The sequence below is a fragment of the Emys orbicularis genome, chromosome 3, assembly GCF_028017835.1.
Source record: "Emys orbicularis isolate rEmyOrb1 chromosome 3, rEmyOrb1.hap1, whole genome shotgun sequence".
Taxonomy (NCBI): domain Eukaryota; kingdom Metazoa; phylum Chordata; order Testudines; family Emydidae; genus Emys; species Emys orbicularis.
In genome coordinates this window covers 211,453,339-211,476,686 of record NC_088685.1, presented here as the reverse complement: position 1 = coordinate 211,476,686, position 23,348 = coordinate 211,453,339, and the positions used below count along the sequence as shown (strand labels likewise).

Here is a 23,348-nt window from a genome sequence, read left to right as displayed (position 1 = left end):
ATATCATCTGTTTATTCACCCAAAACAGAACAGGAACATTTATTGAACGCTTCTGCCTCTTCTGTATTATTATTGATAATTCTACCATTTCCACCTAGCAGTGGACCAATACCACTGTCAGGATTCTTTTTGTTCCTAATATATTTTTAAAATTCCTGCTTATTGTCTTAAAGTGTGCTAAGGACCTGTAGCACCAGTTGAAATCAACAGGTGAGGAACATTAATTGAGACAAAGGTAGACTGTTAATTGAGGTAGAATGTTAATTCAGACAGAAAGGTAGCAGTATCTGCTGAGGAAAAGATATGGGCCCTGATCCTGCAGGCTGCTCCCTGCAGGTTGACCCCTATGCTCATGCAGAGCCTCATTGAGGTCAACAGTACTTTAGATGGGCACAGTATTCTGCCTGCAAGGAAAAGCTCGCAAGATCAAGACCTGCGTGAGGATATGACTGTTACCAAGATGTCAGAAAGGACAGTGAGAGTAGGAAGAGAGAAGCTCTCTGTATTGTTGAAGCCCTGTTCTTAGTATTAATTTATACGGCCACTAGTTAAGTAGCTGAGCTGAAAATGCATTTTTTAAACCAAAGCTTGTCCTTTACTGGAAACCTCCTAAGTCTAAGAGCCTGATCCAAAACTCAGTGAGATGGAAAGACTCCCACTGACTTTGGCTCAGGCCTTACATGAGCATGGAAAATAACATTCCCTGGCAGAGCCAGGGTCTATGCAGCTGGAGAGAAATGTCATGGATGACTTAGACTGGGCTACAAAAAATATCTCTAGTGTTTCATGTGTATTTCACATGGTTCTTGTGCAACCAAAACAGCACACACAGGGCATCAGTCTTTGGCCACATTTCCTTCATGCAGCTTAAAACCTTGAAATAAAACTAAATAAGATCAGCTATAAATACAAAATAATATAAACAGAGCAGATTTTCTCTCCAGAGCTCGCTATCCTGGCTTCTAGAGAGCAAACACTCTCTCCCCTGAAAGAAACTCGGACTCGTTAAGGTTCTGAGACTAAGCAGACTCAGTTGCACCTTACTGCCTCAGCTCAGAGAGGCACTAATAGATGGGACTGTAAAAATACCTGCTGGGCTTTAACTCAGAAAATTCCACAGTGCTGTCTGGCTCAGCAAGGTCTCCCCGTAGGGGCTGCTTTGGAGAGGGATACACAGGGCCGTCCTTAGAATTTATGGGGCTCAACGCAGTATTGTTAAACTGGTGCCCCTATGCTCCACTGAAGGCAGTCCCCAGCCGGCACCGCTGACCAGTGTGTTGAGGGGGCACAGCCACCATCCCAACCCCATGGACCCCCAGAACACCCCTCCCCCCATTGCTGACCCACCGAGCTTCATACGCAGTGGCTCAAGGCAGGCTTCACGCTGTGACATGGGGGTGCAGGTACACAGGGTCCGCTCTGGGTGCCCCGGGGTTGGAGCGGCAGAGGCGGAGGCTGGAGCCCTCAGCCAGCTGGCTGAGGAGCGAGTGAGGGAGGGGGCGGAGAAGAGAGGATTCCAGCCACGGCGAGCAAGGGGAATGGCGCCCCAAATTTTCGGGTGCCCTACGCAGCCGCGTATGCTGCATATGCCTAAGGACGGTCCTGGGGATACATCATGATTGCTGGGCATTACTGCCTCCAGAAGGCACCTAAAGATGCCTATATTGTCACAACTACCTTTTCACCCCTTTCAAAACAGGGTTGCTGCACGTTAGCAGAGCAGAATGAAAGACTTCAGCACCCTACCTATTCTGTAGATAAACACATGACAACATGTTCCAAAGTTATCAAAATGGCATCTTGCCTGAGAACAAAATACATTGACAAACTCAGAAGAGGCCTAAACCTGTAACCTTTAAAAATAAACCTTAATAAAAATAAAACCAGCAACATCAAATTTTATACTGACAAAAATTAGCACAGCAAGGCTAAATAGCAATAATGTGATACAAGGGGAGATTTATTTGTTGCTTACTGTTGCAGAGTTACATTTTAGTGACAGCAGCTGTGGCTTTTCATTTTGTAATATTGAACAGCAAGTTTCAATGAGAAAAACGTCTATTCCCTCTTTGCAAACTGCTCTTACACTTAGCATGGGTCCAATCTACAAGCTGTTTTCAAAAAGCTAAAAAAAACCATCCTATTTTGTAGGCAGGAATGAATATTCTAGCTCACTGCAAATGTCATTAACACCTGTATACTACTGACATCATGCTTTCAAAGTAAGGATGGGTCATCTTACTTTTAATTTCACACATGCACATAAGTGGTAAACATTCAGAGCATTCCTGTTAATGATGCCATCTGGTGCCTCCCATAATTGTGTAATATTCAGCCTTCCAAACAAGATGTAATGGCAGCAACACACAAAACGCACTGACATTTACAGTAAGGAAATTTATTATCAGCCATCAGTTCAAAATAAATGTGTTTGCATGACTGCTGGTGCTATAAAAGCAGCACCTTTACTAGACAAGTGAAGGTACAATAAATAATGGATTTTAATCCATGCATGTACAAGAAAATCATTAAAAATGTATTACTCGTGCACAACAGCATCTTAAGCAAGAGTTACCGCTTAAAAATTAATACCTCTCTTTTGGTTAAATGAAAACCATGTACCCTGAGCCTTTGTTTGCAATTTCAATGTGATCCCGTATATACGCTATAAGATACAGAATTGTTTTCATGTCATTTTAACTTTAATGTAAATATATATTAACCTTTATGTTTAGATCAGGGAATCATCTCTTTACCATTGTAGGGCCACAAGTATTTTTCAATGTTAAAAACAATACACTACAGTACTATAACTAAGGAATAGCTCCAAATTGCAAGATATTTAAGGGAAAAAGCCACAACACAAAATCATAACACTGAAAATCTACATCTTTATGACAGAGGGCAGTGACTCTATAAAGGTTGCCAAACCCTTTCTATTAAAAACATTGTCCAACATTGTCCAACTCTAATACTTACATTGTTTACAGCAGTTCTTGAAGTATGGCAGGGAGATAGTCCTGGGGTCAGGAAGGTGCCTTTTTCTGTACCTATGAAAATCTGTTCAGATTTGACTGAGTCACATGCTATCAAAATTTACCATCTGCAGCCTGTCTTAGGCTTAGTAGAGATTGTTAGAGACTTGTTGCTAAAATCACTCAACATTCCATCCACATGAAATGATCCACAGTTTGTCACTTCAGCATGCCACACAGAACTAAATCTCTGATGGGATGCACACAAATTGGATCCTCTTTCCACTGCTGATTCCTGAAAATCAAAATATTCTTTGACCTAAGGGAAAGTGCACTGGAAAGTGGGAAGTGTCCCAACAGACCACAGGTTATAGACCACCCCTTTATTCTAACTGATGTTACTAATTTAGTTCCCTTGACAATCTTTATTACTGAGGGGGATAAAAGATGTCAGCTGCAGGCAGTGAACATTCCCGCTTGATTACACCAACAAAGAGCCCTTTCAGTGCAACATCCCTGGGATGAGGGATCATGTCTATGCTGGCCTTGTCCAGCCATTATTCAGTACATTAAAGATCCTCACCTGATTTTTTCCACAGGTAAAGTGGTGGTGAGGGGACCTGTGGCCAGGTATAGTGTGTCCCAAGTTGACTGGGATATTAATAAGGAACTTCAGGCATATTGCAATTAGCCAGTTTAATAATAAGAGCATTGGAGCAATACATAAGGTTAATGGTTTGCTTTGCAAGAGTCATTTAATAATTAACTTGCAGCCACAGCTTTCTAGTCCAAATACTTGTATGGGGAATCAACTTCTGCACATGCTACCTGGGAGGGAAGTGGCATAGAAATGTTTCAGTCATCAGTTTGCAAATGTTTAAGATTTTTTGCAGTTGAATATGATATATGGTGTTTAGATAACATGCCAAATACCCTAGGCAGATTTGCCTTCTCTTCCTGTACTAAACTTGTATAGCACAGAGCAGTGCTATACAACAGCTGCCAACCTCAAATCCAGAAATGTCTACATTTTAGTGGAGGATAAATTGACTCCCATACAATGTGTGTGTTTGTAAAACACTTTAGGATCATTCTGAATGAAAAGAATTAGAAAGAAAAAGGATAAGGAATAAGATTCCATTATTAATAATTTTTCTTGTTCAAAAAAAGCCATTTTATAGATCTCAAACCAGTATATCTCTCTCATTTCACACAGTTCTGATGATCTCTCTGAATTTTCTTTTACGGGGGGATTTCCCCCCCCCCCCACAGTAATTGCCATGAGCATCAGTCTGGAATCAAGTAAATGCACACACATGCTGTGATATAGCACCAAACACCATGGTGGTAATGCAGTGTACTCAGCCTATTTCCCCTCTCATCAAGTAGTACCAGTGCCTGTGCTCGCAGTTACCATCTCTAGCACCATGAACAAGCTTCCTGTTTTTCCAGATTTCATCCTCTAGAGGGACAGGAGTACTAACAGCACTGCAGTGCCAGAGCGTGGTGCAAGAAGAGTTTGTAGAAAGATGGGGAGTTTAAAAGATTTGCCCAAAGTGGGGTCAAAGAATCCTTTCTTGTAGGAGAGGTTAGTACACTTCACTTTGGTAATGTATTGAATTAAAAGAATAACTGACAGAAAAAGTAAACCGCCCCTAAACTTATAAAGGGAATAGTTTGCCTCAAACTGGGGATCAAACTCACAACCTCTGTAAAAGCAACACATGTAATTGTGAATACGAGGACATGCCACCTGATTATTGTGAATACTACTGTTCATTATTAATATGAAAACAGGCACTTTCATGCACCATTATGGAAATTACAGTATAGGTCTCATGAATAGTGCAGTGCAGGCAGGCATTGCTGACTGCAGAATGTCCAGGAGCTTGTGTTGCAAGTCTTTGACCTCCTCAAGAGGTATCTGAAGGGTGTCAGCCACCCTCTTCTCAAGGTCCTGGAACTGGCAAAAATCATTGACCATTGATGTTGGTGGAGGCACGACTGCCTTGTCCGGAGATGAAGATGTAACAAATTATTGGGGTGGCCTCCTTATCTGCCCAAGTCTACTGTTCTTCAAAGGTCTCCTCGTGTTGGGGGTTTGGAAGAGGGGGCTGTGTGATGCTAACTTCTCAGTGCAATGAAACTGAGGTCTGGCAAACTGCTGCTGATAGGCAGCCCAAGAATCCCAGTATGGTCTTTGGGGGGCCCATATGGGCTGATTCACACCATCTCTGTCATGGAGAAGGATCCTTGTTGAACTATGGATTCCTGTACGGATGTGGAGGGAAATGCAGCACTAATATACAGGAGACTGAATGTCACTTCATCCTCCTCAACATCCTCCAGTGGAGAGGCCCCAGTAAAAAAAAAAAAAAAAAAAAAGGCAGAGAATCTTATGGTACCAAGAAGCAATGGTAATCCAGAGACCAGGGTGTCAGTACCAAGAGTCGTTCGGTACCTATAAGTACTGGGGATTCCAGCTCATCTAAGACTGAGAAGTCCCTGGAGTACCAGAATTCCTGCAGTAGTGAGTGGGTCAGTACCAATGCAGCAGCTGAGGTGAATGGTACCATCAATCTGCAGCGTGTTGACAGAGGGGCCAAAATTGTCTGTCACTTTGATTTGCCCAGTACCAAAGGTGCTGAGTGAGACGTCACCGATAGTAAGCCTGATATAAACAGTGCCGCTGTAGAGGAGTGTATGTCCTGGGCCTCCTTGTCCTTCATAGATGGTACTGGGGACCTGCTGGGACTGTGCTTCTCTGAAGTGCTCTGGGATCTCCCATGCCACTGGCTCTGGAGGAAGAGTCTTTTGCCTCTGTGGTACCAAGCTGAGAGATCAAGGCCTCTGACACCGTAGATTTAGTGGGAGACCACAGCCTTTTGGGAGCCAGATCCTTGTGATGGGAGACTGAGCTCCTCTTTTTCTGAGCTTTCCCTGAGTCCTCCGAAGTCCTCCCGTTCTTAGGAGAGACCTGGGCTGACGCCATGGATCAGTTGGATCAGTTCAAAGACAGGGGGTGGGTCTCTTGACTTGACTCAGGTCGAAGCAGGTCGAAGGGAGCGCTCCATCATCAGAAACCTCAATTTATTCTCCCAATTCTTCTGTGCTCTAGATTTGAGAGCTAGGCAGAAGTTACACTTTTGGGAGATATGGGACTCTCCCAAGCAATGGACACACACACATTGGCCATAGCTGACTGGGATACCCTCACAATAGAGGCAGCATTTGAAGCGAGGCATGCCCCGCCAGGCTGATAAGTCTCCCTAGGGGAAAAAATGGGGGGGGGGGTAGAAGAGGGAAAAAGCCAATTCCCTCACTACTATCTAATTAATTCTATACTAAATAACTAACACTAACTAGAAACACTAAACTTACTAAATAAACACTAAACTAACTAAACTAAAAGAACAACTGTAGAAAATGCTGAGGCATGCACAAGGTGGACAAGCTAGAGCTCCCTCTCAGGTTGAGGCAGTAGAGAAGGAACTGAGTGCGGTTCACCCGTGCAGCCCTGCATACCCTCAGTGTGTGGCACGAGGTTGTACAGAGTGCGTGCGCAGGCTGAATGGACACTGCTAACGGAAACTCTCTGATCAAGGACTCTAGAGGCACATGCATACTTTAAGTGGAGCACCAATAGGGACACTACTCAAAAAAGAACCAGTATTGTAGAGTATCAGAGGGGTAGCCGTGTTAGTCTGAATCTGTAAAAAGCAACAGAGCGTCCTGTGGCACCTTTAAAACTAACAGAAGTATTGGAGCATAAGCTTTCGTGGGTGAATGCCCACTTCATCAGACGCAAGCATTCACCCATGAAAGCTTATGCTCCAATACTTCTGTTAGTCTTAAAGGTGCCACAGGACCCTCTGTTGCTTTTTACAGTCTTGTAGAAGAATTCCTGTATCCAAATTAAGCAATTCAGTCCAAAGCCAGATCCTCAGCTGGTGTAAAATGGCATAGCTCCAATGAAGTCAATAGAACTATGCTGATTTACATCACCTGAGGATATGGACCCCTATGTTTTAATGACTTCACTCCATCATATCCCATTTGATTTTAACATTTTCTGTAGCTTTACCTGTAGAGTATCTAGAGCAGTACAGAATTATCTGAGTAATACAAAGATGCCCTTTATCAATCCACACACAGCTGTGTGGGATTCCGTAATACTTTAATAATTGCTCTGCCTTCTTTTTGTGAGCTGTTGCAGAAACAACAATCCTGAATTGCGCAATAAAACCTAACAGCTTGAATACAACCATGCAATAAAAAAAAAATCCAACAGAACAATAATGAAGGGACAGAAACAAAAAATAATTCAACAGACGTGATATTTTTATTTTTCATTGTGGGTCAGTTATTCTCATAAATTATATCAACTACTCTTTTCTTATAATGATAATTCCATGGAGCAGATGGATAATAGAATGCTCCCAGATGGTGAGAAAGTAAACAAAAATTTATAAATTGTTTATTTATGAAGATAAGATTATAAAATTATTTAATTATCTATAGTTTTCTACTCTCCGATTAATTAAGCACTTTACAAACAAGCCGCACGTTATGACAATAGATTTATTTTTTATTCTGATTCTTTTAATTTTTTTTCATATAACATGACTAAAAATGACTGACAGGTGGGCAGGACTCCTGTACAATATTATCTAATCTGTTTCAATAATGTGGAAGTTAAAATTTTGAGTCTTTTCCTCTTATGAAAGTTGATTGTTCAACTCAGGTTACTGATTCAGAATACATGGACTGAACATTTCATTTTGATTTAGAACAGTTTTGGAAATGATGTGATCTGTTAGTGAGCAGAAAGGAGTTTTAACTGTCATGAAACTCTGTAGTGTGATAGATGTATATCCTGCAATGATTTTGAGAAGAGATGGGGCCCCTGAAATGTTGTGGAGTTTCAGTTTGAATGGGCATCCCTAAGTTTCAACACATATCCAAACCTCCCAGGTCTGGCAGAACTGAGCTGGAATTTTTGTGAGACTAAGCACTCTGAGTGATATTCCTATACTTCCTGTTTCCAGCTGGGGCAGAAATACTTTGAGGACAGTACTTCCTGGTGCTGGTCAAAATAGAGTGGCTACAGTGGCTCGCAACCTTTCCAGACTACTGTACCCATTTCAGGAGTCTGATTTGTCTTGCAGACCCCAAGTTTCACCTCACTTAAAAACTACTTGTTTACAAAATCAGACAAAAAACCTACAAACGTGTCACAGCACATTATTACTGAAAAATTGCTTACTTTCTCATTTTTACCATACATTTATAAAATAAATGAATTGGAATATAATATTGTACTTACATTTCAGTGTATAGTATATAGAGCAGTATAAACAAGTCATTGTCTGTATGACATTTTAGTTTGTGCTCACTTTGCTAATGTTTTTAATGTAGCCTGTTGTAAAACTAGGCAAATATCTAGATGAGTTGTTGATGTACCCCTTGGAAAACCTCTGCGTATCCCCTGGTTGAGAACCACTACCCTAGTCTACCTAAGGGAGTGCATCCCACAACCACTTCAGTTCCTTCTTCTGAACCACAGAGTCCCAGGGCACATAGGTCTCTGAGGCAGAGGGGAAAGTGCGTGGGGAGATTGAATACACAGAGGCAAACATTAAAGATCAACAGTTACTAGTAAGTATCCTCCCTTTCCTCTTTGAGGGCCTCTGTGTATTCTCGCTTGTGGGTTATTAGCAAGCAGTGCTAATCAGGTTACTGTTAGATGAAGAATTCTTGGCTGAATATGGACTGTAGCACTGCTCTCCCAAACTGGGCATGGGAGCATGGTGCTAAATCCAAAGAGTAGTACCTGGTGCAAGTGTGCACTGAACTCCATACTAATATTTTACAAATCTCCACTACTGGTAAGTGCCAAACACAAAAGCCATACATGCAGGAGTGGCTCTAATTGAATAGTATCTTAATCCTGTAGGTACTGGCTCCCAAGCTACATTGTACCAGATCTACACACTTTCTTATCCACTATGATAAGCTGATATAGGTATCAGAGACAGGTTGATACAGGTATCTTTTCCCATGAGCTACGAATAGTCTGTTTGATTTTCAGATAAGCTTTCTCTTTCCCAAATAAAAGCATAAGTCTCGTTATATCTAAGATATGGAGAAGTACTTTCCCTCATGGGAATAGGGTCTGGGAAAGAAAACCAGAAGGGAAATGTATTGGCTGGAATGAAGGTTAGATACCACTTTGGGCAAAAAAATAAGTTGAGGTCTAAGTACCACTTTGTCATTTTGATCAGCTGTGTAAGGTGGATTGGCCATAAGAACTTGCAGATCACTGTCCCTCCTTGCTGATGTTATAGCAATCAGAAAGGCAGTCATTAGTGACAGGAGTTCCAGGAATGCCATACCAAGAGGTTTGGAGGGATGCCCCATCAACTTAGTCAAGACTACAGTTAAAGTCTTGGGGGAAGTTCCCATGTAGGGCGGTAAGCACTGATAAGACCTTTCAGGAAACTGGCAACCACAGGGCGGGAGAAGATAGGTCTTTCTCACAGTATGTTTGATACTGTGCTGATGCAGCCAAGTGCATTTTCAAAAAAGAGGCAACATCCTTGAGATTTCAAATAAAGAAGCTAGATCAGGAGAGATGGAATCTCAGCTTGTGATGGAATCAATCCTTTGCTTATGGCCCAAATGGAGAATCTTTTCCATTTCTGATTGTAGTATTTCATAGAAGACCCTTTCTAGATTGGAGTAATATGGTTTACACTCTTTCAGAGCAGGGGCAGTCTGTTACGGTTAACAGATTATCCTCAGTGCTGCTATATGGGTTCAGTTGGAGTACTTGTCTGTCCAGAAGGTCTGGAGATGGGGCAGTGGACAAGGTAGTTCTACAGAGAGTTCTCACAAGTTCACATACCAATGCTTTCTTGGTCACACTGGGGTCGCCAGAATGACATTTGCTCTGTCCCTCTTGATTTTCCTAAGCATGCTGGGAATGAGAGGAAAGGGAAGGAAGGCATATAGCAGGTATGTGCTCCAATCCATCAGAAAGGCACTTGCTAAAGACTTCTCGTCCCTACCTGCTCTCGTGCATTTGGTGGTGTTCTGAGAGGAAAACAGGTCCACCTTTGGATGTCCTCCGTTCTTGAACAGCTGGGAACGTTTTGATGCTGTCAGGAACCACTCTTGCTGGTCCTGAATCTTCTTGCTGAGCATCTGCTTGCACATTCTTGCCAGATGCTGAGCTACAGGATACCTCTGGAGCCTTATGCACCATGGCCAAAGTTTATTTTTTTTATCTCTATGCAAAAAAGAGTAGAGACTATGCTCCTCCTTGCTTGTTGTTGTAATACATGTCCATGCTGTTGTCTGTCTGCACCTGTATTACATGATGATGAAATGAGGGTAGGAATACTTTGAAGGTCAGCATACCACTCTGAGCTTTGGGATGTTGGTATGGAACCTTGAGTCCCAGAAGTTCCATAGTCCATGCACTTCCAGAGCTTGGTAATGCATTCCTCATAACCCAAAGTAGAAGCATCTGTGGGAACAGGAGATTTAAAGGCATCCCTGGGTGGACACTGTGACAGGATTGACAGCCTTCTGTGCAGGTTGTCTACATTTGGGGTCTGATGCTGCACTACCTATTGAAGAGGTCTCGTGAGTAGTCTAGTGTGAGTGGTCACGTAGGTTGACGATTTCATGAAGACCAAGAGCCTCAGAAAGAGATGAGCAGACAGCTCTCTCTGAGCCCTATATGTGACTTGGGCTTGCTGAATGGTGGTGAATCTTTCCTCCAGAAGGAATGCTCTGACTGGTACCAAGCCCAGTACTGCACCACTCAAAAAATCCTTTGCTAGGAGAAGTCATCAATGACTCTCGTGTTTATTTGCAGCCCTGGGTAGTGGAACAGGGTTCAAGTAGTGGCAATGATTCTTCTCAAGTCCTGTTTTTATTTGGCCTTTATCAGTCAATCATCTAAATACGGGTATACATGTACTCCTGGGTGTGGAGATAAACTTCCGTCTAGGCATTTGGTGAAAATCCATGAGGCTGCTGGCAGGCCAAATCTCAGGAAAAATCTTAATTGGGAGTCTGTTTCCTAGAAACTAGGGAAACTGTAATGTTTCTTCCTAATAGCCACGTGGAAGTACACATCCTTCAAAGAGAGAGCTACACCACTTTCCTTGGTAAGCGAGGGAATAATCTCCCCCAAGGCGAGCATCCTGAATTTTGATGTCTGGACATACCTGTTCAGGTTCTTGAACTCAAAATGGTTCTTAGACCATCCACCTTCTTGAGGATGAGGAAATACCAGGAATAAAAGCTCTTCCCTTGATGGATTATGGGGGGAGGAGGGGCAGGAATTCCTTCCATTACCCTTTCTGATAGCAGAGTCCACCTTCTGTAGGAGTATGTTCTCATGGGAACTGTCCCTAGGGAGGGAGGGAGGATGAGGGGGGGCCCAGTGCAGAACTGGATGGAATATCTGCTGAGGATGGTCCCTAAAACACAGGGATCGGAAGTGATTATGCACCAGTTGGTGTAAAATAAGGACAGACAAGGACTGAAGGGAGGGAATGGAGAAAGGTGAGGGGAAAAGTAACTGGAGACAATAACTTGGTTCTCAGGTGGCCTATCAGTCTGCTACTTAGAAGCAGAGTCGGTGGTCTAGTCTGTGAACACCAGTGTTCTTAGTCATATATTGTTGCTGAGGCCTCCTTCCATAATTTGGCTCTGGGGGGAAATGGAACCTCCTTTGAGAGGAGCAGCTTTGAGATGCTGCTGTCCCTTGCCTCTGGAATTTGGAGGCTGGACAGGAGGAGGGTCGTCTGAGAAGAAGTGGAAGTCTGGGAAAGGCCAAGAGATCTAGCTGTGGTCCTAGAAGACTTCATTTTTTCCAGCATCATGTCAGTCTCATCACTAAAAGGGCATGCCCTTCAAACGGAACTTCTATGATCCCCCGAGTTTTGGAGGTGAGACCCAAGAATAGGGAGGTGCTTTCCCTTATATAGCCTAGGGCTTCTGACATAAGTTGCCATGCGAGGATGCTCACGTGCTCCACAATGGACCTGGCTTCAAAAGATGGTTCCTTGTGCTCGCGACCAGGAAGTGCAATCCCACAAGTGAGAACACACACAGCAGCTCTCGAAGAAAAACAATTTTTACACACAAGGTGCTGTCATGCTTTTAAGGTTCAATATTATATGATTTATTGAATCTGGAAGCAAATTATTTACCCCATAAGAATGTGGAGATTCACAGGTCTCCTGGGGTATAAAACACCTGGCTCTGGAGAGATGGACCCAGCATAGGGGTTGGGGCAATGCAGAGGCAGTGGCATCAGTTAAAGCAGCCCCTTGATTGCTCTGATACAGGGGCCAGGCAACAGAGCTCAAAGCAGCAAAGAACTGAGACCGTGGATTCAGTCTTTCCGCAGAGCCATAATCATTGACCATAAGCAAAGAGATACTGAGAATCCAGAGGCCAGGGCCATACTAGAAGTGATATTGACCTAGACAGATATGAAGGATGAACAGGGTGTATGGACATACAGGGGTAATGGTCCACCAAAGACAGGCAATCATATTACAGATCTCCTGGATCTGAAGAGTCACCATCTCAACCAAGTCTGGCTCTCCATATGAAGGGATTGAGGGGAGACAGATCCATGGTGTCTTGGACACCCTAAAACAGCTCTTTCTCTCTGAGTGTGGCACAGACTGAACTGCCCTAATGCTCAGCAGGTTGTGAACCTTCTGCAGGAGGACTGGTTTCTTTTCAAGCCATGGAAGGAGAGCACAAAAATCTGATGGAGGGGGCAGAAAGAAAAACTAGCACATAACTAGATCAGATAATGACTAGTGCTCATTTGTATGCGACAGAACCCATCCAGGCTCACAGGGAAACTGCCTCCTCCCAACAGGCTGAGTTCAGTCTGGACTGGCAATCCCATGCACTGCGAATTAAGTGAGGCAAAGGTCTTCTGGTTTACATCTCTGATCTGATCTCTGGAGGAATGAAAGGGGTGAACTGGGTCCTTGGAGACCTTGCCGGAATTATCCCAAGTGGAACAATAGTTAGGAGTGAATCTCTTCATGCTCACAAGGTGGGCTGGAACATGTTAAAGTGGATGCACAAGTCGCTAGTGCCCCAGGGCTCCCAATGTGCAAAGTTCCCTAAGATACTAAGCTATTAATGGTCCATGGGGCGTGTGTGTGTGCATGCAAATCAAAGGTTGTGCTTAGCGAGGGAACTACCAAGCTGCTCAGCCTGAAGCTGTTACTACAGGAGACAGACACAGACCAGTCCCAGCAGCTGGAGTGAGAGGAGGGCAGACAACAGGGAGGCAGAAAGCAGGTCTGAAGCTGCGGAGGCAGTGGACTGAAGGTGGATGGGCATTAAGGGGCAGGGTCTGGGCACCAAAACAAGAATGTTAGTAAAATTGTTTCCATAGCAAAAATAGACAGAGAAACTCAGTAGTTGGTCATAATGGACATTCAAATGAAAAATGTCACATTTCCTGAATTATGACTGTCCGACACTACAGCTTTTGTGCTGTATTTAATAGGGAAAAGATTTCCAGTTACACAAGTTAAGATGAAAATTACAAGGACTCTCAATCTTCATGCATCAAGGCACAAATCACCAGCACTGGTCAAGAAGAAATACTTCTCACAATCAGGAGAGACTCCCCCACTCAATAGATGCTGAGAAAACCAGAACACAGAAGTGTGGGTGAAGCCAAACTGGGACCCTCCAGCTACTTCAGATCTAGAAGTGACACCCCACCCCTCCAGGACACCACGATCCACTGAGATCCCTTTTCCCATCCATGTGGGTAGGAGGATATCATCATCAGACTCTGCTTTAAGTTTGGACATTGGACATTTTTATTCTTTGCTGATTGGTTGTTTGCTTCCTCTCTTCTCCCTCATCAATATACTCTTCCCCTTTTTCTTACTCTGGGCTCCTGTTAGCTCATCTCTTTCACTAACCCCACTTATCTTACCCGGGCCCCCACAATGCAGATTTCTTTTAAAATGTGGAACCAAAATGACATTTTTCAACCTGACCACCTCCTTCTCTGCACTTTTTGTCTGGTCTTGATTTTAAGCTCTTCACGGCAGAGACCATCTTTCTGTTTGCACTGTGCCTGACTGGGGCCTCTGAGTGCTACCATATTATAAAAATGTAATAATCACATCTATGTCAGTTGATTGTATTAGTTCTAGCTGTAGCCTCCAGTTCCCTTCATCACAATGCATTGTTGACTTGGCTGTGGGATTCTACAGGGTGAACAGGATTATTCGTGGGTACAGTTCTTCCTTCCTGAGAGGTCTGAGTACAAGGAGGGCAAGTGACTTGACAAAGGTCACAGAGGGAATCAGTAAAAGAGGCAGGATCAGAAAGCAGAGCCTGCCTCCTATTCTCAGTACTACAATCAGTCCACCTCACTAGGCTGCCTCTTAAGTTATTAAAATGACCAAATTCATTGTAGCCAAAGGCCACGGTAGTTCTGTCTTGTTAATTTCAAAAAGCTATGAGCAGTGGTAGTGGACTAGAGTAACCCTCAAGTTGCTGGGGACTCAACAGACCAAGACTTCCAGTTTAAATAGAAAATAGCCCTTTGAAAATCATTTTTGAATGTTAGTGCATATGTGAAGACCCTAGCGAAGCAGCTGGGCTCCATTTCTCTTTCAGCCAAAGGCTAGTGGTGACCTGAAAAGTCCACACAGCTTTTCATATAAAAAGAATTAGTTAAGTTTGGGAGGCTTCAAGCAATTCTCACTAATCCTACCCAAAATCCTCAGGAAGGATCTTTGCATAGTGTTTTATGAACCCCATAAACACAAAACTCTCAAAAATGAGAGGTGAGGGTCGTGTTTTGTGGCTCCAGCAAAAATGGTAATGGGTTCTGCCATTAAGGCAACTTGAATATAATTTGTTGACACATAGGAAACAGTTTAAAGGAAAAGGATAGGCAGCCAATGAGGGAGAAGGTAGGCAGGCAGGAGAAACGTTTTGCATATGAAGGGGAAGATTGTTCCAAAGAGCAACACACAATCCAATTGGCTGAGACAGATTCTGGGATTCTGCTTTGTTAACTGCTACCTAATTAAGAGTTTTCAGTGCCATGAACTATGTACCAACTATGGAGGGGACAGTGCTAAAGGATATTATACATGATCCTATCTCCGCGAATTGGAATCTAGCATTAAATAGATGTAAAATCCTCTAATTATGTTTCCCCAAGTAAATTACATCCATTTACAGAAAATATCCATCACTGATGTGTTTTTTCCCCTGACATTTTAACTTCATTGGTGACTTCAGAGAAAACATCTTTGTAGATTTTAGTCATTTAAAAAAAAATCAGGATATTTTAATGCACAAAAGTGTAACAAATTTAACTTTAACAAGCTTCCAGTTTAGCATCTCCAAGCTGTATGAGAGTTCTATAAATATATACTTTTGACTAAGGGGATCGACTTTGCTGTTAAATCATTCCTGACACTTTGCAGTGGTTTTTGAAGGGGTTCTGAAGCATTAAACAAGCCTGGCTGCGAGTCTGAAGAATAAATTGATTTAAAATACATCAAACAGTATTTCTACACAAGTTGTCAGAAGTGTATCATTGTACTTTTGGTCTTCAAAGCAGAGCACCAACATAAAGGATAAAATCATCAGTACAAAGAGCTATCTGTGTTTTAATTAAAGTAATTTAAAATCTATGAGTTTCAAAGTAATTTCATAGGAAATACCGCAAACCTGAAAATATTTACTAATAGGGAAACACTGTAGAGCTCAGTGGCTGTGGTTTATAATCGTCAGTTTGAAATATATGCTTAGAAAGATACAGTATGGCATAAGCAAAGCTTAGACTGTAAGGGTATGAACACCACGTTCAATGTAATTAAGAAGCAGCCTATCAACACTAAGACAGTAATGTCATCCCATCTGCCAAACCCTGCATTAGCTGGCACTATGCCTCCTGCCTGCTGCTGCTTCTGTTACCCACCTGATCCTTGGAGACCTGCTTTGATGGAGCGTTTATGCCAAGCTTTTCCAGAGGATAGACAATCTGTCGTCTTGGTCGCACGGGAACCATGTAATGAAGGGCAGATGTCAGGGAATGGGCATAGGGATTCTGAAACTGAAAGAGAGCAATCTATATTTTAGCACAGAGAATGTCAGAACAGTGCATCACAGATGTCTGTTGTATGGCTTTGCAAATACAAAATTCTTAACTCTGTTGGCTAAATCTGAGAGAAAAATCAGTAAACAAACAAACATACTCAGAGCAGAGGAATGAATTGCAGATAATTCCTGACACTAATGAAGATAATTATGAGAGTAATTACATTACTATCTCTGTGGGAATGACAGATAAACAAGTGGTTTGGTTTATGGGATTTTTCAGCACAAGTATTTTCCCCAGGAGGATATTTTTCTCCACAGTGATCATGAATCAGTTTGATTTGACCTCATTAAGCTGTATTATCTGCTTACTGTTAACCTTTGCTTGTTTGGCAAACGATGGTGTAAGAATTTATATCGAAAATCTATACTGACTGAAATGTCAATTTCATCCAAGTGATAAATGTTAATAAACTGGAAAAAATTTGAACTGAACAAAACTCCCAAATGTTAACTTGGATAGGGCAGGTCATTAGAAGCAGCTTTATTCCAGCATGACTGGCCCAATTACACATCACATGAAAGGACAAAATAGGAGAATTATCAGAAACAGAGTGGACATTAACGGAAAGCAAATTACACTGAAGTGCCTTTGAAGTCTATATCATAGCCACAACACCAAAAAAATTAATCATGATTAATGTTACTACAATGTAAGCTGAACAAAATAATATTTTACCATGCATTGCTGAGTTAAAGCTAAATTGTTTTAACCTGTAAATAGACCAAGGAGAAAATACTACTGAGATTTAACTCATCTTCTCCATCCATCCCTGTTTACCTTCATTTCTGTGAATGACATTTAGCCAAATGTTACTCAGCGAGATTAGTTCCTCAAGGAGGCAATTACTAAAACTCCACTGAGCGGTAATCTGTATAGAAGAACACATGCTGGAGAAGCAAAAAGATTCTTCTGAAAATTTGTGTATTTATCTTATCAAGATTCCTATATGGGCTTGTCTAGACAGAGAATTAGTGCGTGGCAAGCTGGGATGTATGATGACAGTGCGCTAGCATGCTGTGCACTAACTGGCAGTGTGGAACTTGCTACAGCGCACTATAAGTGTCCTAGTGTGCTTTGATTTACTCTGCTTTGAAATGGGAATAGGTCAATGTGAACTAGGAAACTCTGAGTGCATAGTAGAAGGGTCTACACGGCCATGAGGAGCATGCTAGTGTGCTACAGAGTTACACTCTAATTTGCTGTGCACTAGCTTTCTGTCTAGAAAGGCCCTGTGTTAGAAAAGAAAAGCGAATTTAGGGTAAAATTTTCAAATGTGTCTAAGTGACTGAGGAGCCTAAGTCCCATTTTCAAAAGTGACTGAGATGCCAAAGGTCCCACTGACTTTCAGTGACACCGAGGCTATGTTTACACTGCCCTGCAGTTGTGACTACTGAGATGTGAATAGCAGTACGCATGAAAGTGCTGCGCTGTAACTCCCCTGTGTGGATGCTGCAGGTGTGAACTAAAAAGTTCCTAGTTCACATTAGCGTAGTCTTGCTTGTGGTCCAAACTGCAGGGCAGTGTAGACAAGCCCTTAGATTCCTAAGTGGAGAGAGGTATGGAGAAAGATAAATAGTGGTGTCCCCCAGGGGTCTGTACGGGGCCCAGTCCTATTCAACATATTATCAACATATTTATATTCATAAATTATCTGGAAAAAGGGGTAAATAGTGAGGTGGCAAAATTTGCAGATGATACAAAACTACTCAAGATAGTTAAGTCCCAGGCAGGCTGCGAAGACCTACAAAAGGATCTCTCAAAACTGGGTGACTGGGCAACAAAATGGCAGATGAAATTCAATGTTGATAAATGCAAAGTGATGCACATTGGAAAACATAATCCCAGCTATACATATAAAATGATGGGGTCTAAATTAGCTGTTACCACTCAAGAAAGAGATGTTGGAGTCATTGTGGATAGTTATCTGAAAACATCTACTCAATGTGCAGCGGCAGTCAAAAAAGCAAACAGAATGTTGGGAATCATTAAGAAAGGGATAGATACTAAAACAGAAAATATCATATTGCCTCTATATAAATCCATGGTACACCCAAATCTTGAATGCTGTGTGCAGATGTGGTCGCCCATCTCAAAAAAGATATATTGGAATTGGAAAAGGTTCAGAAAAGGGCAACAAAAATGATTAGGGGTATGGAACGGCTTCCATATGAGGAGAGATTAATAAGACTGGGATTTTCAACTTGGAAAAGAGACGACTAAGGGGGGATATGATAGAGGTCTATAAAATCATGATTGGTGTGGAGAAAGTAAATAAGGAAGTGTTATTTACTCCTTCTCATAACACAAGAACTAGGAGTCATCAAATGAAATTAATAGGCAGCAGGTTTAAAACAAACAAAAGGAAGTATTTTTTCACACAACGCAGTCAGTCAGTCTTTGGAACTCCTTGCCAGAGGATGTTGTGAAGGCCAAGACTATAACAGGGCTCAAAAAAGAACAAGATAGGTTCATGGAGGATAGGTCCATCAATGGCTATTAGCTAGGATGTGCAGGGATGGTGTCCCCCAGCTTCCGTTTGCCAGAGGCCGGGAATGGGCGACAGGGGATGGATCACTTGATGATTACCTGTTGTGTTCATTCCCTCTGGGGCACCTGGCATTGGCCACTGTCAGAAGACAGGATACTGGGCTAGATGGACCTTTGCTCTGACCCAGTATTGCCACTCTTATATTCTAAGTGTATAAGTCACTTTTGAAAATAGGACTCCTAAGACACTTAGGTACTTTTAAATTTTGTATCCTTAATCTATTCTCATCATGTTGTAGTCAGTGACCTCCTTCCTCCCGCTTCTCCTCTTCCCACTGTCCCACCCTGAATCTCTAAATAAAAAGTGAGCATCTGTACATCTCAAAATCCACTATGCAACTGAGTGGTAATGTCTGAGAAACATGTGGTGGGAGAACATGACTGATTAGAAAAGTTTGGTTAAAAAGTAACATAAAATATAACTACAAGGTGAAGACAAAGAAGCTATGAATGCTTTATATCTTGACGTTTTAAAATATGCCACGTAACTGATCTGCAAGTCACATAAGGGTACACAAGCTGTATCAGCATATTAAACAATTCAATGAAAATATCATGGAGTATTCCCCAGTTAATACACAGTATGAGCAGGACTGTTCCTTCAACTATGCATCCAGGCAGGGGCAAAAGGTAGAGGAAAAACTGCTCCTATTTGGCTATTTGAACATTGTGTCCAGGTGTGCCAGCGGTACGGGGTATTGCTAATCTGTCCTAGAGCAGGTACATTGGGAGTGGGCAGGGAATGCATGAAGCTTTGGCTACAGTCCAAACAATGCATTGGTCAGTAGAGGGGAAAGTAATGGCATAGGCAAAAACCAAACTACCTCCACCACTGAAGCAAGCGGGGAAGTAGAGAGCAAATCATTCCTCTCTGAGGCATGATTCCCACACTGAGGGAACACACTAAACGTGTTGCCCCAAACACAGGGCTTGTAGCAAAGCCACAATCTAGCCCTACCACGTGTCACCCATCAACACAAATGGAGATTGTGTGATCTGAGAGGAGAACAGAGTGTTGTTTGCAACATTTCTGAAGAAATTTCTCTATACCAATCACCTGCTATATATGCAGTCATAGAAAAACAAACAAACAAAACAAAAAAACCTAAGGAAAATAAAGGTCAGGACCTATGATATTTAATAAAATCACTGCCAACTTTTTCTTTTACCTCGCCGTCCACAGACTGTGGATAAATAGGGTAGTAGAGGCAAGACTTGTAGGCTAAGCGAAGGATCTCTTTCAGAAAATATTTGGTATAGTGATGGAATATGGGATTTAGAGCAAAGTGGTACAGATGGCCATGTTCCTCCTGCTGGTGATGATTGAAGTAAATAAAATCTTCAAGGTTGTAATGTGAACGGATATATTCCATATCCTAGGAAATAAGACATTTTAAATCAGTGATGAAGAAAGAGTTGTGGGTTTGTGATAAAAGATGTGACAGCAAACTGCCTTTATATTTATTAATGATGAAATTTGAACATTGAAACAAGACTACCTTGAGAGCTATTCACTAGCAAAGCACATTAGCCAAACAAATGGTTCTTCACAATCTTTCCTTTGTAGCAAAATCAATTTGTATAACTCATCATGCTTTATATACTATAAGAAATGTATATCTGACCCCAGCAGTAAAGCATGTGAGTGCCTGACATTTTTTGACAGATATTTACAAAGAAATAAGTTTTCTATTTTGCAAGGTATCAGAGAGAGGCCAGATTGTCTCTCCCACAGTAAAAGCTGAGCAGGGGACTTTTGGGAAGAAAATCTCTGTGAGGAGCCCCATGCATGAATTCCTTCATCATCCTGTTAGGAGAGTTGGGGTTTGCGCTAGTTTAGCCACCTTACAGACAGTGACCCCTGATTTCAATGCATTTGGAAGAATTAAAAACCATCTATGAAAAACCTTACCTTGCTTGATATGATTTTAAAACTGAATATTACAAATCTTTGCCTTTTTAGTGCCAGCAAAATGCCAGGAAAGTTTTAAATTTGTAGCAACTAACTTAAAACAGAACTGGAAATATTCATTCTCTTCACCTCCCAATTACAGTTGACAGCTTTTCTGTCTGCTTCTAACCCCCCCCCATTATCTATTTTTAAAACAATATTAATTTCTTTGAAGTTAAATGTGTATGACGCACTTTACTCAGAAGCTATTGTAAAAAAAGGCAATTTGAGAGGAGTGGAAGTGCCATTTTCAATATGCTGGAACAAACTGCTGGTTTTCTGTTTTGGAAAATATGGGCCAAAATACAGGTTTGTAGTATTCAATTTAAAGGAGTATCAAGTCACAGAGAGAGAAAGAATGGTTTTGAGGTGAGGGCTTCAGATTGGGATGCAGGAGATTTGAGTTCAATTTTCTGCTTCACCTCAGACTCCCTGTGTGACTTTGGACAAGTCACTTAATCTCTTTCTGTGCCTCAGGTCCCCATCTGTAAAAAGGGATAATAATCCTTCCTTTGTCTGTCTTTGTGTGGATTGTAAACTCTTTGGAGAAGGGACTTCTACTGTGTGTGTGTACAGTGCTTAGCACAAGGCCAAGATCTTGGCTGGGGCAACTGTCATACAAATAATAATGAAGTCAGCATTACACTGTGCAAACTCAGGGCACACATCTTAAATAGGAAAAGGAAAAAAATACAAAGAGATTTACCATTTCATTTTTAATAACAGAAATGCCAACGATCTGATCCAAAACTTCTGCTACAAATGCCTGGACTGGTGTCCCATCCTGAAAGACAAATGATAATATGATCACTGATTTACACACAATATTAGAATTCTAAGTTTGCTATTTGATCTTAACTACAATTTTCAATAACATGCTAAATGTAAAATACTTTCCCCTCTGTACATTCTGTGCATTGTTCTATTACAGTCATCTTTCCCTAAAATCCTGCAATAAGCTCCATATGGATGGACCCCTGTGCCCAAACAGAGTCCCACTGGACTCTGTAAGGTATACTGTCCTGATCTTGCTCCTCTGGAAGCCAATGGCCACATTCCCATTGACTTCAATGGATTAGGTTTGGACCCTAGGAAAGATATTTTAGTATATGGTAGGTTTAACATTGGACAATGCAATGGACAACGACTGGTATGTCTGCAACAAGTACTCACTGGATCTCTGCGAGCCTGAGTGAAGACCTTTAAGTCATCCAGTATACTTTCATTCAAGTCAAGAGTTTTGATGAGCATTTCAACAGCAGGTGTATCACTAGTTATTGCTGCTCTTACCTTAAATGACCTATTAAAGGAGATAAAAATGAAAAGCTGATCAACAGATGATTTCATTCACCAGTTCAATCAAGTCAATGCCTTTCACTATCACTACCTCCACACAGTTATTTAAACATGAAATGTACTGTTCTATGCAAATTATTTTCAAACCTGTAAATTAGCTCATTACATAATTTACATAAAATGTCCCACATGGATCTGCACAATACTTGGCCGATGTTAAAGTACATACGGCCCAGCCCCATCATCACCACTCCCAAGCAGCACATAGCCTTCTAGTGAATGAGGGTGGAGCCATCATAAGAAGGAACCCAAAAAATCTTATAAAATAGAAATCAACCACAAAAAAAAAAAATACACATAGAGAGAAACAATCAGACCAAACTAGGAAAAAAGGACAGAGACAGAAAAGAATAATGAGAGAGAAAACAAAATAAAGAAGCCATGCTGGAACACTGAGCAAGAGGACATTGGGGACATCAATGCCACACCAATAAGTTTCCAACAAAGAAAGGCTAGGAACCATTGTGTTAGGCCCTGCTCCTGCAAAACACCTTCTCACTTGCTTCACTTTAAGCATGTGAGTAGGCGTATTGAAGTCAAAAGGTCTACTTGTATGTTTAAAATTAAGCACACGTGTTTGTTGGACTGGAGCCTTAGATTGTTCGCAAAAATGGCACAGACTAAATGAAATTACATGGGCAAAAAAAAAAAAAAATGTTTACTGCAGTCCAAGCAGGAAAAAAACTGTTGCAGGGTTAGTTTTCCTTTCAGTCAAAATGATAAAATAGCATTTTACAAATCTAAATTTGTAAAACTGAATTAAGAGTAAAAATAGATTCAGTTGGAACATTAAATCAAACAGTGAATGTGCAAAAGAGATGAGGGCCTAGCAGATGGGAAGCAATGAGAGTCACTTGTGGGGTATAATAAAGTAAAAGCAAGCAGAAAATAGGGTTTTGAATTGGGCTTTAAATTAAACCAGAAAGTAATGCTGCAGTCTTGCTGATAGCAACCACTATGACTAAGGGTGCAGAACATTTCCCATTCCATCCTCCTGTTTTCATACGCAACTCTCTCTTGCAGAGTAGTGGTGAAATATAGTAAAAGTATAGGGGCATAAAACGAAAAGCAAAAGTGAATTCCACTCTTGCCTTCCTAGGGTGTCATCACTTGTACTCAAAATTATTATTTTGTTTAATCACTGTTATGACATCTATTATTATGAGTAGGCTTTGGTGCAGAGGTGGGTTTTACTACACAAGGTGAATATGATCAGAAAGAATCACATTCCGATCTCCTTTGCTAGCATGTTCCACAGCTTCCCAGCACTGAAAATACCTCCAACTCCTGACAGCTTCCCTTTGGACCCTTCCACTACTGTGTT

General features: G+C 41.7%; 1 protein-coding gene across 1 annotated transcript in view; it reads right to left on the bottom strand.

The window, feature by feature from the left end:
- The window catches only part of CFAP61 (cilia and flagella associated protein 61), a 180,899-nt gene that overhangs the window by 117,236 nt on the left and 40,315 nt on the right, over positions 1–23,348 (bottom strand). Inside the window, exons 14-17 of the mRNA XM_065401500.1 lie at positions 21,842–21,968; positions 21,375–21,452; positions 19,887–20,093; positions 15,988–16,122 (exon numbers count right to left, since the gene is read on the bottom strand). Of these exons, the coding sequence (XP_065257572.1) occupies positions 15,988–16,122; positions 19,887–20,093; positions 21,375–21,452; positions 21,842–21,968 (547 nt within the window). The remainder of the gene's footprint in view (positions 1–15,987; positions 16,123–19,886; positions 20,094–21,374; positions 21,453–21,841; positions 21,969–23,348) is intronic.